We start from the raw sequence: 14,222 nt of genomic DNA on the forward strand, positions 1-14,222 counted from the left end.
GAGGATGTTAAACAAACTTTCCAACTCAGTTTCAGTTGAGGCCTCAAAGACCTAAAATAATACAATTAAAGGAATCAAGTGACTTTCTATCCTAAAGTAGAATACCTTGTTATCCGTGCTTGACACAATAGGAAGCAAAACAAGTTCTGCCAGTAATAGTCTTTGCCCACCTCCAGCTTTTAGAAAACAAAGCTTGAAAAACCAAGAGAGAGGTTTTTGGTGCACTGTGCATTCCTCTCACAACCCACTCAGGGGGAAAGGGGGCAGGTGTTTGCATCCACCAGAAGCCAAGTGACAGGAACTTTAAAGGACTAGCTTGACCTAAGTCTCATAGGGTTTATGAGGACTGTTGTCCTCATAAATCCCATTTGGAGAAAGGCAAAGGTTAAATCTTGTGGAAGAGCTCCTTGTTTGTTGTCAGAGGGAGAAGAGGTTGCACTTGGGGCAAATGGTACGTACATCCATCAATGGATACCTGAGTCTTCTCTAGAGCCATGGGAGGGAATAAGTGGCATGCAGCTCATTTTCAAGGGACATTTACCCAAGAAGATAACAAAGATGGGCAAAGGGATTCCAAGAGAGTTGCAGGGGAGGCACCCTGGAGGAGGACCAGCAGAAGCCCAAGAGCTGAAGGTTGGGCTCACTGGGAGTCAGACTGGCATCTCCAATATCAAGAGAACTGCTGTCAGAGCCCTCTGAAAATAATGGCAACAACACACATGACAAAACTTTCCCATGAAAGAAAAAGCAACAATTGTGTATCCACCACATTCAGAGGGCATCAACCCAAGATTACAACTGTGACCTCATTGAATTCAGTGCCTGTTTCCCTTCTTGCCCCAAGCCTGAGCCTGAAGGAGTGGTCAGAAGCAAGGCTAGTGTATGGGGAAGGAGGAGGAGTTAGGATCTAGTAGAAAAGGCAACATGCTTCAAAGCCTGTACCAGACCTCTGCTTAGGTTGAGGAAAAGCATTAATTGAATAATGTGTTGGAGTTTTTGTTATTAGACTGAATTGCACAGGCCCTTTTTCTTAACTTTTATTATGAAAAATTTCAAACATAATAGCATGTAAGGAGAGTAAAGAACCACCAACCCATCCATCACCCAGCTTACAATTGTCAACTCAGCCAAACATCTGTCATCTCTTGCCTACCTATTTCCCCCCTCCACTGTATTATAACAAAGCAAATCTCATATATTTTGTTATTTTATCAATAATTATTTCTGTATGTTTCTGTGCACAATAAAGACTCTTTTACAATAACAACAGTGCCATTACCATGCCTTAAAAATTAAAAATAATTTAGTCATCAAATACGCAGTGTTCTGATTTCCCAACTGTCTCATAATGTCTTTATATAATTGATTTGTTTGAATTTAAATCCAAACAAAATCAGCACATGCTTGATATGGCTCTTAAAGTCTCTTTTAATCTTATGGGTTCTCCCTCTGACTTACTTGTTACAGACATGGGGTAGTTGTCTTTAGCTATTTGGGTACAGACCCGAGGTGTCCATGGTGGATTGGTTCCAGGAACCCAAAAATACAAAATGCTCTAGTCCCTTATAGAAAATGGCATATAAAATCATAATAAGGCCACAGACACCCCAAAACACAAAACCAGACGTGGATGTGCCCACCAGAAAGACAAGATCCAGCCTCATCCACCAGAACACAGGCACTAGTCCCCTCCACCAGGAAGACTACACAACCCACTGAACCAACCTCAGCCACTGGGGACAGACACCAAAAACAAGGGGAACTACGAACCTGCAGCCTGCGAAAAGGAGACCCCAAACACAGTAAGTTAAGCAAAATGAGAAGACAGAAAAACACACAGCAGATGAAGGAGCAAGGTAAAAACCCACCAGACCTAATAAATGAAGAGGAAATAGGCAGTCTACCTGAAAAAGAATTCAGAATAATGATAGTAAAGATGATCCAAAATCTTGGAAATAGAATAGAAAATGGCATAGTATTTGTATATAACCTACACATATCCTCCTGTAAACTTTAAATCATCTCTAGATTTCTTATAATACCTAATACAATATAAAAGCTATATAAATAGTCGTAAATATACTGTAAATGCTATGTAAATAGTTTCTGGTGCACAGTAAATTCAAGTTTTGCTTTTTGGAACTTTCTGGAATTTTTTTTTTTTGACCCACAGTTGGTTGAATCCACAGATGCAGAACCCGCAGATACAGAGGGTCCACTGTATTCTGAACTTATCTCCATGCATCTCCATGCTGTCATTTGTCATGTTCCTTTATCTCTTGTATTTCCTGCAAACTTGAATTTAGATCTAGAGGTTGGATGAGATTGTTTGATTTTTTTCTTTTTTTTCTTTTGGCAAGGCTTCTGTGTACTTCCTATTGCATCACTTCAGGAAATACAGAATGTCTGATTGTCTCTCTTTTCCTGCTGTTAAGATTGATCAATGTGTTACAATGTTATCAGTCTAATAAATAAATTATAGATTTTCCTATTGGCTCTTCACATAATGATTTTAGCAGCCATTGATGAGCATTGTCTAGATCCATTATGCATTATTAGGATTGCAAAATGGTGATATTCTATCACTCCTTAATTTATTCATTGGAATTCTTCTATAAAGAAGGACTCTCCTTCATTAAATATTTGATTACTAAACTGAGATATGGCTCTTCAGGAAAAATAGGAAATATATTTTATTCTTTCCCTTTGTTTTGCAGTTTACAGAAAAATAAATTGGTTTTTCAGCATCCTCCAAAAGTGATCAATAGGGTTTTTTTTTGGTTTTCTCTGGTTTTTTTTTAGAATTTATTTTTCAATGTTTTATTGATTATTTTTGGCTGCACTGGGTCTTCATTGCTGCGCATGGGCTTTCTCTAGTTGCAGTGAGTGGGGCCTACTTTTCGTTGTGGTGCGCAGGCTTCTCATTGCGGTGGCTTCTCTTGTTGCGGAGCACAGGCTCTAGGTGCGCGGGCTCAGTAGTTGCGGCATGCGGGCCCTAGAGCACATGGGCTTCAGTAGTTGCGGCGTGTGGGCTCTAGGGTGCACGGGCTTCAATAGCTGTGGCACGCAGTCTCAGTAGCTGTGGCTCGCGGGCTTAGTTGCTCCGCGGCATGTGGGATCTTCCTGGACCAGGGATCGAATCTGTGTCCCCTGCATTGGCAGGCGGATTCTTAACGACTGTGCCACCAGGGAATTCCCAATAGGACTTTAAAACAAAACAAAGGGATTATTTTTACACATGTTTTCCTAAGAGTGATGGGGAAAATATTGGGTCTCTTAAGGTTATGTTTAGGTGAGGACAAAAACCAATCCCGGCGAGTGGGTTTGAAGGTGCTATGATGAGAGAGAATAAAATTACTTATAATTACACTCCATGGAGACTTGGCCAAGGAAAGGCTCCTATTACAACAGCTACTGATGACATTTTGCTTTCCCACATGAGAATACTTTGTGAAGTCTGTAAATCTTTCAACCTGAACAAACCAGGTATAAATCTACCCTTCTCAAAGGACTTTACAGTCTAGTTTGAAAATGCACTGTATTAGTTAAAATTAGGTTTACTGTTTGTGACAGAACCTCAAAATAACAGGGGCTTAGAAAATAAAATTTTATTTCTTTTTACATTAAAGAAAAAGTGCTCCCAGGCTGCAAGGAGGATCCAAGGTCATCAGGACCCCAGAATCTTTCTATTTTATGCTCCATTGACCTCCACATGCAATTTCTACTTCAAGGTATAAGATAGCTGCTCTAGCTCCAACCTTCACATTCACATTCTAGTTAGCAGGAAGGAGGAAAAAGAGAATGAAAAGGGTATGATGATTGCCATTAAGGACATTTCCTTGAAGTTGTGCTCATAACTTCTGCCCTGTTCAATTAGCTAGAATACAGTTAACATGACTGAAAAATGTAATCTTTATTCTGGCTGGCCAGATGCCGAGATAACCTTCAGGGAGTCAGTTACCTGGGAAGAAGGGGAGAATAGATACTTGGAGAAAATAGCAATCCCTGTCTCAAGTCCATATTCACGAGAGAAAAGAAATACTACCTCTTTTGGGCATGTATTTCCACACATATATCTTACAATCTCAGAATGGAGGTGGGGAAATCACTTAAAGTATTCCCTCCCCAACAATCTTGAGTGTCTTGATTATGCTGGGGCATCCAATATATGAGACAAAATTAAGCTGTAGTCTGGTAATTCACATGAAAAAAAATAAATTCTAGATCATTGCACTCCTATACAGCAATAATGATTGTTCTGTTTCATTATTTATCCCTGTCTGGCATATGCCATCTCTCCTTACACTGAGATTTCTTGGTTATTTACTTCATGCTAGAAGTAGGACTCATGATACTTTATACCTTAATTCTAAGGCCAGATACATGACTAGCATCCACCACTCACAGAGCTTATGGGATTGTCTTCAAAAGGACCCGCACAGAGACCAAGGATCAGCGAGGGTAAGTAGCTCACTCAAAGAAACAGCTTAGTAAGTGACAGAGCTGGGATTCCAACGTAATTTTGTCTGTCCTCAGAGCTCATGTATACTTTGTGTATTATGCCATTCTGAAGGATTTACTTATTTTCTGCTCTTCCACTACGTTTTGCGATGGAAAAGCAATCATTTCTCTGTAGCACAGACAAACTACTATGGGCTTTTACTTAAATTTAACAAAATAATACACTTTAATATATTTCTCTTAAGTGTTTTATGCCCATTGTCTCTTATAATTGCCCAACCCAGTTTGGTGATTACTTATTCAACACATTTTTCTAAACAGCCTTTTAATGTGCCAGGCACCGTGATGGTTGCTGAGTATGTAATGGTGAGCAAAACCACACATAGTCCTCCTTACCATTAGGGAGCTTCCAGACTAGTGGGAGAGACAAACATTAATCCAAAAATCACCGTCCAAAAAGTACAATGACAACTGTCATAAGGGGTATGTCATAAGGTGCCCTCTACATATATAATTGGCGGATTGGACTTAGTAAAGCCAGGAAGGCTTCCCTGAGGAAGTGACATGGCTGAGACTAGCAGTATAATTTAGAGTTAAAGCAGGCAAAGCAGGGGAGAGAAGATGTTTTCAGAAAGGGAGCAGATGTTCAAAGCAGCATGAGAAGCACACATGAGGGCTAAAGTGAAAATGTGTGAGCAGAGAGGTATGAGATGAGACTGGCAAGGAAGCCGGAGACTAGCCCCACATGTAGGGGCACCATTATTCCCCTTCACAGGTAAAAAAGCTGAGGCTCAGAGCTCTTGAGTAATTTGCCTATAGTCTCACAGTTAGTTAGCTGGTGGAGCCAGAAGCCAACCTGTGGTAGGTAAAGATGTCCTTGTCCTAATCCCTAGAACCTGTGCATGTGTTAGCTTACATGACAAAGGGGAATTAAGGTAGAATATGGAATTAAGGTTGCTAATAAACAGATCTTAAAATAGGGAGATTATTTTAGATTATCCAGGCAAGCCCAGTGTAATCTTAAGGAATCTTAAATATGGAAGAGGGAGGCAGAAGAAGAGGTTACAGTTGTATGAGATGAGAGAATTTGACCTGCTGTTGTAGGCTTTGAAGATGGAGGAAGAGGGCTGAGAGTCAAGGCATGCGGGTGGTCCTAGAAGCTGGAAAGGGCAAGGAAACAGATTCTACACTAGAGGTCCTCCAGAAAGGATCACAACCCTGCTGACATCTTGATTTTAGCCCAGTGAGACCCATTTTGCATTTCTGAACTACAGAACTGTAAGATAATAAATTCGTGAGGCACTAAACTTGTGATAATTTGTTACAGCAGCCAATAGAAAACTAACACACAAGCTATTGTCCATCAACCCCAAAGTCCACGTTCCTACCCCTTGTGCTGCATGCCTTAACTGTTACATGGGCTAAAGCAGGAACTATGAAGATTCAACTCTAATCCGTCATATCATTTTGAGTCTGAGGTTCGTCAGATATCATTTCTAAACCGTACAGCAAAGGGTATGTATAATTTTTACTTATGCTTCATAGTTTTCTGAATTTTGAAAGGATGTGGTTATGGGCTTTGACCTCAGAAGAGAAGCTCTGCAATGTTGACTGAATGTTGGTAGAGAGATAACATTGGAGGCAAGTTGCCTTTGAACAACTCTCTGAAGATCAACTGCCTCTCCAGCTCATTCCTTGCCCTGAAGCTGTTTCCTCTGGTTGTGCTGAGGGGTGATGCCCAAGGTGCATCACTTTTCAAGGACTGGATCATGAACAACTTCATCCTCCTGGAAGAACAGCTTATCAAGAAATCCCAACAAAAGAGAAGAACTTCTCCTTCGAACTTTAAAGTTCGATTCTTTGTTTTAACCAAAACCAGCCTGGCATACTTTGAGGACCGTCATGGGGTATGTGAGCACTTTGTTTTGTCCTTTCTAAAAGAGTATTTTATAGTTAGACTGAGCTGACTCATGAAGATATACATAGACTAAAATAAGAACACAGAAAACACAGATGTACTTGTTATAACAACCTAAAAAGTACAGTAAGAGTAATTGGAAGAGAGCATGGAGAAAAGTCAAGAGATGGGTTAACTGTATTAGGTGATTTCAGTTCTAAAAACTGTAAAAGAGTAAGTTTATTATTCATTAGCTTATCTTTCCCCTGCAAGGTTAAGTTTGACTTTAAATTATAATATTTATGTGAAATGGAATGGTTAAGTGATGGGTCCGTGTCAACATTTTTATGGATTCAGTTTTAATTGTCTCAATGGCCATCACTCACCTGACATGGGGGAATAAATGGTCCTTGGGCATTAATTGTCTAGAATTTGCAAAGCCCAGTGGTAAACCTCTTCATCCCTTGGAGAACTTCCCAGGAGACTATCACGCACAAAATGTTATGCGGTATAGACAGCAGTTCTTATCTAGAAGATTACAGCTGCTTAGCTAAGTCAGTATTTATATATCTAAAGATAGTCTTATATTCCATAACATCAATAATAACAAGTGCAACACGAATAATCATAACAATGTAGTTGGTACAAAAGGCACTGGAAGAGGGGGTCAGGAGACCAAACTCCACTTCTCTCTAGGTGAGTTAGCCTGGGCAAATGTCTCTACCTTCTGCATCAGGTTCTTTCTTTATAAAATGAAAGGACTGGAAATACCAACCTACAACATTCCTTTCTTCTTTCCTTGTTTCTAGAAGTAGCACTTGTATAGCCCTTCTCAGCAATTTTTTCAAAGCATGTTTGCCTCCTTACTATATCATTATATTATTTTTCCATCATCAAGGAGGTAGGGAAAATAACGTTGGTGCTTGATGGTCACTTAGAGACAAAGGCATGCTGATTCTTGGCTGGGATCTGACTTAGTAGGTGTAGGCATGAATTTGGGGTCTTTTGAGATCCAGGCTTTGAAGTGTTCAATGAGATGGAGACTTGAAAGAGGCCAGGCCGGGTGTGGAGCCTATGGATTCCTAGACTTCTAAGTTGCAGGTGAAATAATACTGCCTCTCTTTTAGAGGTGAAAAGACATGCTCATCTTAAGCAGATGCTTACTGATAATAATCAGCCAATCAATTGGGAATAATATGGAATTACTTATGCGCAAGGCCCCTGTGGTAGATATTTAATAAATATTTGTTGACTAAATTAATGGAGGGCCAATAGCCAAGTTTTCAACTTGGAGAATTCATCATTTAGAGCTGATTAATCACATGGCATCAGTCAATTTTTTTTCTATTGTGAATGGGACATTAGAAGTTCTGGTTTCATATTTGAAGAGTAGTCATTTATGTTTAAATATTTTTTTCAAAGCCCATTTTACAGTTTTCACTAATTTTTTTTTTCCTGACTCAACACTTGACATAGCATCATCTCATGTACTTAGTACTGATCATTTCTGAGCGTAACTGCTTTTTTGAACTGTTTGGTTGTGAATTCTGTACAATATTATTTGCAGATAGTCATACAATCAAATGGTCTTGATTCAGAATTTTGTTGGTTATAATCTGCATGTAGACAATGTTGTAAAATAACTCAGCTTCTTCATTCAAGCATTATGAAAATTCTAGGACAATTAATTCATTCTGGGGAGCCCTGAGCTATAGTTTCTAACATTTCCATGCGGGATACAGCAGATATATAATGTACAAACATCAGATTTCTTATTTTCTAACGTCTATGCTTTATATTCATAAATAACATTTAAAAAAGCATTTCTTTAAATATTACAGAAATTTATTGATTAGAAAAATTTCCAAGGTCACTGAGAAAGGCAAGATATGTCAGGTATTATTGTTTATGCTCTATGTACATTCCATTGCTTAGGGCCATCGATTTGCACACAAGAGTACATTGTTCATTGCCTATAAATAAGAATAACACTTGTGGGAAGAAAGCTTTTTTAAATTTATTTTTTAATTAAAGCCTCAGTCTTGCCATCTGTAAAAGGGGTGTGATAATAGTATTCACTTCATGGAAAAATGGTGAATATTTAGAGGGAATATATTTAGATAGACCTATTAGAAATTACCATTTGGTAGATCAAAAAAAATCAAATATTGGCAATTTCATATACGTAGTTCAACTTAATATATAAAGCACTTAACATAAGTCCTGTCACCTAGTAAGCACCTAGTAAAAATTAGCTATTATTTGTATCATCATTATATCTGTGAAGGAGCTGGCAGGGTGGCATAACATAATCATTTTCAAATGAAGGGAAACATTCAAAGATTCTTCAAAGTCTGGCTAACATCAGGGTCCTGGATTCCCTCTATTCTGTGACTAAATATAACGGTGTGGGTAGAGACATACATGCATCATGAGATGCGTGATGTTGGGCCAACATTTCCCCTCTCAGGGTCTCAGCTTCTTTTTCTCTTTTCTCATCTGTAAAATTATGTTCATTGCAGCTCTAAAATTCTGTGGATTTATGACATCATATAAAAATAATCCTTTACATATTCAGGAACAAATACTGTAGTTCTGCAAAATAAGTCTGTTTTTTTTTCTAATTTCAAATTTCCATGCCCATTATTGTCATTATAATACATACTGACTGAGCCTTTTATTTTAACATGGATTTAGATCTGATGTCAGATGCCTGTTCAAGGTACTGAGATGTGCAAGTGTTTTCCGTGGGGCCAGGAAGCTCCTTTGTCATGCTGGAGCAGTGGGCCAGAAAGAAGCATGGAGTCGTCAGGTGGTGACTGGCCACCAGGCGGGATTTCAGACACTCCCCTGTGCCTGCCAATTTCTCAGCAAAGTGATCCCTGTTGCCAGACATTCTTTAACAGAGGACAAGGAAAGATGAGGGCCCAGTGGTATGCTGGTAAATGTCTAACAATCATTGTAGTGGTAATGGCAGTAGAGAATATGGGAGAGCCTTTCTTTGTTTGTGGTGTTTGCCAATTTCTGTAGAGTAAATACTCCCATCATGACCAATGTCAAACTACCAATGTAAAGTCTACTGGCTCACAGAACTCCTGAAAATTTATCAATCAGCTCTTATGTGGGCCAACATAAGCAGGCTCCAGCCCACCACTGGCAGGGGCAGACTTAAATAAAAATAAACTCTGGAGAGGTAGTCACCTACTGAACAACGTGCTTAGTTGTACAGGACTGATATCAGATCCTTTTTGGGGGAAAAAGAGAGAAGGGGGGGGGGGGGGGCCTCAGGCACTTTGAGTAAGCATGAGATGGGAGGGGCAGTACAGATGGGAGACAAGTTGTCACAGAATGGTGAGGCCAGAAGAATGTATGCTACCGCTGGATTCAAATGCTGCTTCTATCACTTTCTAGATGTGGGATCTCAGGCAAGAAAATTTACCTCTTTAAGCCTCTGTTTCCTATTGTGTAAAGTAAGGACCCCAACACTACTCAATGCTGAGTATTTCATGAGAAAAGTATGCTATAAGCTTGGTACTAATAGGACCATCTTGATCTTCTGAAAGGCCCTCAGGAGAAATGGAAAGGTTTCCCTATTTTAATGACTCTTTGCACCTTAGGAAACAAGTTTTCCATGGTCACCATAGCATGGGAGCCATTACCACTTACACAGGACAGGAAAAACAGTGCGAGATCACCATTCTAGTCATTGTCTGGATTAGGGCCACCACTCCTCATGGACACTTCCCTTTAGCCAAGTCTGATCTAGCAGCAGAAAAATCTCTTATAATATGCATCCTTCCTAAATTAAAGATGGCAGGTGGGGAGAGGGTCCCCTTTCCTTGCTGTTGGCAACATTATGCATAGTGGTCAAAAAACAGCTTCTGGTGTCACGACAGATTTGGGTCAAAGAGCATCTCTACCTTAAGAGCTGTGTGGCTTTGCAAAGGTTGCTGAAGGCTGTGTGACCCTCTATAAAGCTACTTACGGGCTTCCCTGGTGGCGCAGTGGTTGAGAATCTGCCTGCCGATGCAGGGGACACGGGTTCGGGCCCTGGTCTGGGAAGATCCCACATGCCGCGGAGTGACTAGGCCCGTGAGCCACAATTGCTGAGCCTGCGCGTCTGGAGCCTGTGCTCCACAACGGGAGAGGCCGCGATAGTGGGAGGCCCGCGCACTGCGATGAGGAGTGGTCCCCACTTGCTGCAACTAGGGGAAGCCCTCGCACAGAAACGAAGACCCAACACAGCATAATAAATAAATAAATATTTTTTTAAAAAAAGGATTTAAATTTAAAAAAAAAAAAAAGCTACTTACATGTTTTAAAATGATCAAACATTCCTTCTTGATTTTTTTTAATGAAATGAATGTCACCATTATTCTAATAATTATAGTAACTAATATTTACTGAGTACTTACGATGTGTCAGTCACTGTGCTAAATGAATTATTTCATCTAATCCTTACACCTACCCTGTAAGTTAGGAACTATCATTACCCCAATTTACAGAGCATGTAACTGAGGCAAAGAGAATTTAAATAACTCCCTTATGTCTCCAGAGCCAACGCAGCCTCCCTGTTGAACAGTTCTTATTACTATTAACAGTTGCTGCTCATAGGCAATTGGCGATTCCACTGGGTTATTACAAAGTATGTAATGCCTTCTGGCTCTAGAGCCCTCCATGTAAAGGGCAGTCCTGAAAATCAGCAACCATGCCACATAGGTCTTCTGCAATGAAAGGTGTTATGAGTTCTATCATTTCCACATATACTCCAGGACAAATCTTTGTCTTCATTCACTTCTGGGAGCCTCCACCATGTGTCCAAATTTTGGCACTGAAAGTTCCTCTAGCATCTGTCCATTTCTCTCCATTTCCTAGAGTCACTTTCCTCGTGGAAGCTGCCAGCATCTCTCACCGGGGATTGCTACCACTTCCTAATGGTCTCCCTGCACCCACTCCACCGGCCCCCCACCACTCCATTCCCCACACAGTAGCCAGTGTGAGCTTTTCACATGGTGACTGTGATCATGTCCTGATGACCCTCATCAGAAGCTGGCATGTCCCTTCAGTGGTCCTCCCTTTACCCTGAGAGTGGATGCCAAAATCTATCTCACGGTCTCCTCCATTTCAGTTCATGCTCCTTCTCCTCCCATCTCACTGAGCTCCAAACACATAAGATTTTCTTCAACTTTAAGACCCCCCATTTTGAAGGTCACTTGCTTGGGGAAGCCTTCCTTCATTTCCCTAGCCTAGGTCATCTCCTCTTGTTACGCTCTGACACAGTGGCACATACCCTTCTTCAAAGTGCATGCCAAATTTGTAATTACCTAGTTATTAATGTGATTATTGTACTGATGTCATTCCCCTCCATTAGACTGTACGCTTTACAAGGGCTGGTGCCCAATTTGCTAAAGATGGCATCATCAGGGTCTACCATAGTGCCTGGTACATATTATTCACTCATTATTTGCAAAAGAAAGAAAAGAAGGAAAGGAGAAATGTATAGATACAGTTGGAGAGGTTAGAGTTACACAAGGGGACCCCTAACAGAACAAGGCTCAACACCAAAAGAGTTAAGAACAAAGCAAGTGATAAAGGACTTCAAACAGGAGATTCCTGGGTGCAGGAGTAAGTAATTAGGACTCCCTGGAGGCAGCAGATCATGGCCTAGCCATGAGAATTTAGGAGTTTGGAGTCTTAAGATTTGGGTCAGAGACACACAGAAACCAGCAGGTAGGCCAGTCCCCCCTCCCAACTCTTTTTAGAAGGACCAAGAAACTCTGTTCTCTTTTACCCTCCACCCTGTTTTACCCTTCCTTCCTTCCCTTTTACAGCTAAACCCTTGGTAGATAATATTCTCAGAGCTACCCGAGCATTTTTGCTTGAGACTTTCACCGCTCGTGATCTCTCTCCACTTCATTCCTACATGACTGAATTGCCTTCCAGCTCAGCTCCCACTGACACTCAAGGCTTCCTACAATCTACTATCCATGCAACACCTAGAATAGACTTTTTTTTTTTAATTTATTTTATTTTATTTATGGCTGTGTTGGGTTTTCGTTTCTGTGCGAGGGCTTTCTCTAGTTGCGGCAAGTGGGGGCCACTCTTCATCACAGTGCGCGGGTCTCTCACTATCGCGGCCTCTCTTGTTGCGGAGCACAGGCTCCAGACACACAGGCTCAGCAATTGTGGCTCACGGGCCTAGTCGCTCCACGACATGTGGGATCTTCCCAGACCAGGGCTCGAACCTGTGTCCTCTGCATTAGCAGGCAGATTCTCAACAACTGCGCCACCAGGGAAGCCCTAGAATAGACTTTTAAAATGAGAAATCAGATATTATGCCCTACTTTAAAGCCCTCCGTGACTGTTTAGAGTATTTAAGTTAATCCTCAACTATGGCCTACAAGACCCTTCATCCATGGTCCCTACCTGCCTTTCAGTTTCATTTATTCCGATCCCTTCATCCATCATATCTGACTTCTTTCTGAACCTTGAACACTCCAAGCCATGCCCCCTGCTAGGGCCTCTGTACAGGAGCAGGACTAGGGTGAGATACACTTAAGGGGGCGCTCACTTTTAGGTCCTGCAGGGGCAGGGTCTTTGTATTAGCTGGTCCCACTGTCTGGAACAACCCAGATTTTTGTAGGGTTGGTTCTTTATTGTTTCCCATCTCTTCAAGTATTTTCCCAGAATCCTGTTTCTTTTTCTTTTCTTTTAAAGTCCATAGACACTTCAGTAATCAGTATCTGCACTTAATTATTGGGTTTATTGATGTGCTTCCCTGTTCATTTTCTGTCTCTACATCCACTGGAAGGTCACTTCCATGAGCGACTGACTGCCTTGCTCATCCCTGTAACCTCTAGTACAGTGCTGGGCATGTAGTAGGTGGTCAGTAAATATCCAGTGAATGAATGAAGGTCACATAACTCAAATTGAATTCAGAAGAGTATCTGGGAGCTAAAAATGTGGGCCTTGCCTAACCAGGCAAAGAAAAGTAAGAATCCAAAGCAAAGTACTTTGCACTTCAGGCCACTCAAAGCCAAGAGTGTGCGGTTTTGATGTCTGCATTAATGGCATTTCTTTGTGAATTGATTTTTGCTTGTCTGATGTGATGTTGATGTTTTATGGAGATAGCCATTGGATAGAGAATTCTTGTTTTAGAGGCAAATACTCCCAAGTTAAAATTAGATTCAGTTCCTACTGCTCAGGGTCTGGTACATCCATTAATCAGTTTCTGCAGTAAAAATAGGCCACAGGGTAAGACCATAAATGTGAGGGCTTAGTTCCTGACTCAGTCTGGAATAAAGGTTTCACTGGAAAGCACAAGAGCTCAGTTTCTTAAACCATGAGGTTCATGTAATATATGATATCTTTATCTCAAACTCAGAAACGGACCCTATGGAAAATGAGTTTAAAGCTCTTCTCACATTTTCAAAGCCCAAATAGTAGTCCTCATCCCCCCATTTCCTTAACTAACTAGTAGTAAATTCTTCCACTCATCAATGAGTTTTTAGGCCTACAGAAAATAGTATATCTTCCAGGACCTAACTTTCATTGAGAGGTTCGTCTGGGTTTGCCTTCACCAGACCCAGGAGCCTCACTTAAAGTGATCCAGAGGAGGGAATGGAAGCTCTGACATGGTTTCCCATGCACAGAAAATTCAGTTCCTTGAAATTCAGTGAAAGTTGTCAGTATTTTAATGGAATAAGAACCTGATCCAAACTCTTATGTTGCCATATAATTCCCACCAACCTAGAGTTATTTATAAGTAGACTTCTCATTATATTTTCCTTTTTTTTTTTTTAATAAATTTATTTATTTATTTATTTTTGGCTGTGTTGGGTCTTCGTTTCTGTGCGAGGGCTCT

At 40.7% G+C, this 14,222-nt stretch overlaps 1 protein-coding gene across 1 annotated transcript in view; it reads left to right on the forward strand.

The window, feature by feature from the left end:
• The first annotated feature begins 6,217 nt into the window (after nucleotides 1-6,217).
• The window catches only part of ITK (IL2 inducible T cell kinase), a 66,949-nt gene continuing 58,944 nt past the window's right edge, over nucleotides 6,218-14,222 (forward strand). Inside the window, exon 1 of the mRNA XM_036847600.1 lies at nucleotides 6,218-6,368. Within this exon, the coding sequence (XP_036703495.1) occupies nucleotides 6,231-6,368 (138 nt within the window). The 5' untranslated portion in view covers nucleotides 6,218-6,230. The remainder of the gene's footprint in view (nucleotides 6,369-14,222) is intronic.

Source organism: Balaenoptera musculus, chromosome 3 (assembly GCF_009873245.2).
Source record: "Balaenoptera musculus isolate JJ_BM4_2016_0621 chromosome 3, mBalMus1.pri.v3, whole genome shotgun sequence".
NCBI lineage: Eukaryota > Metazoa > Chordata > Mammalia > Artiodactyla > Balaenopteridae > Balaenoptera > Balaenoptera musculus.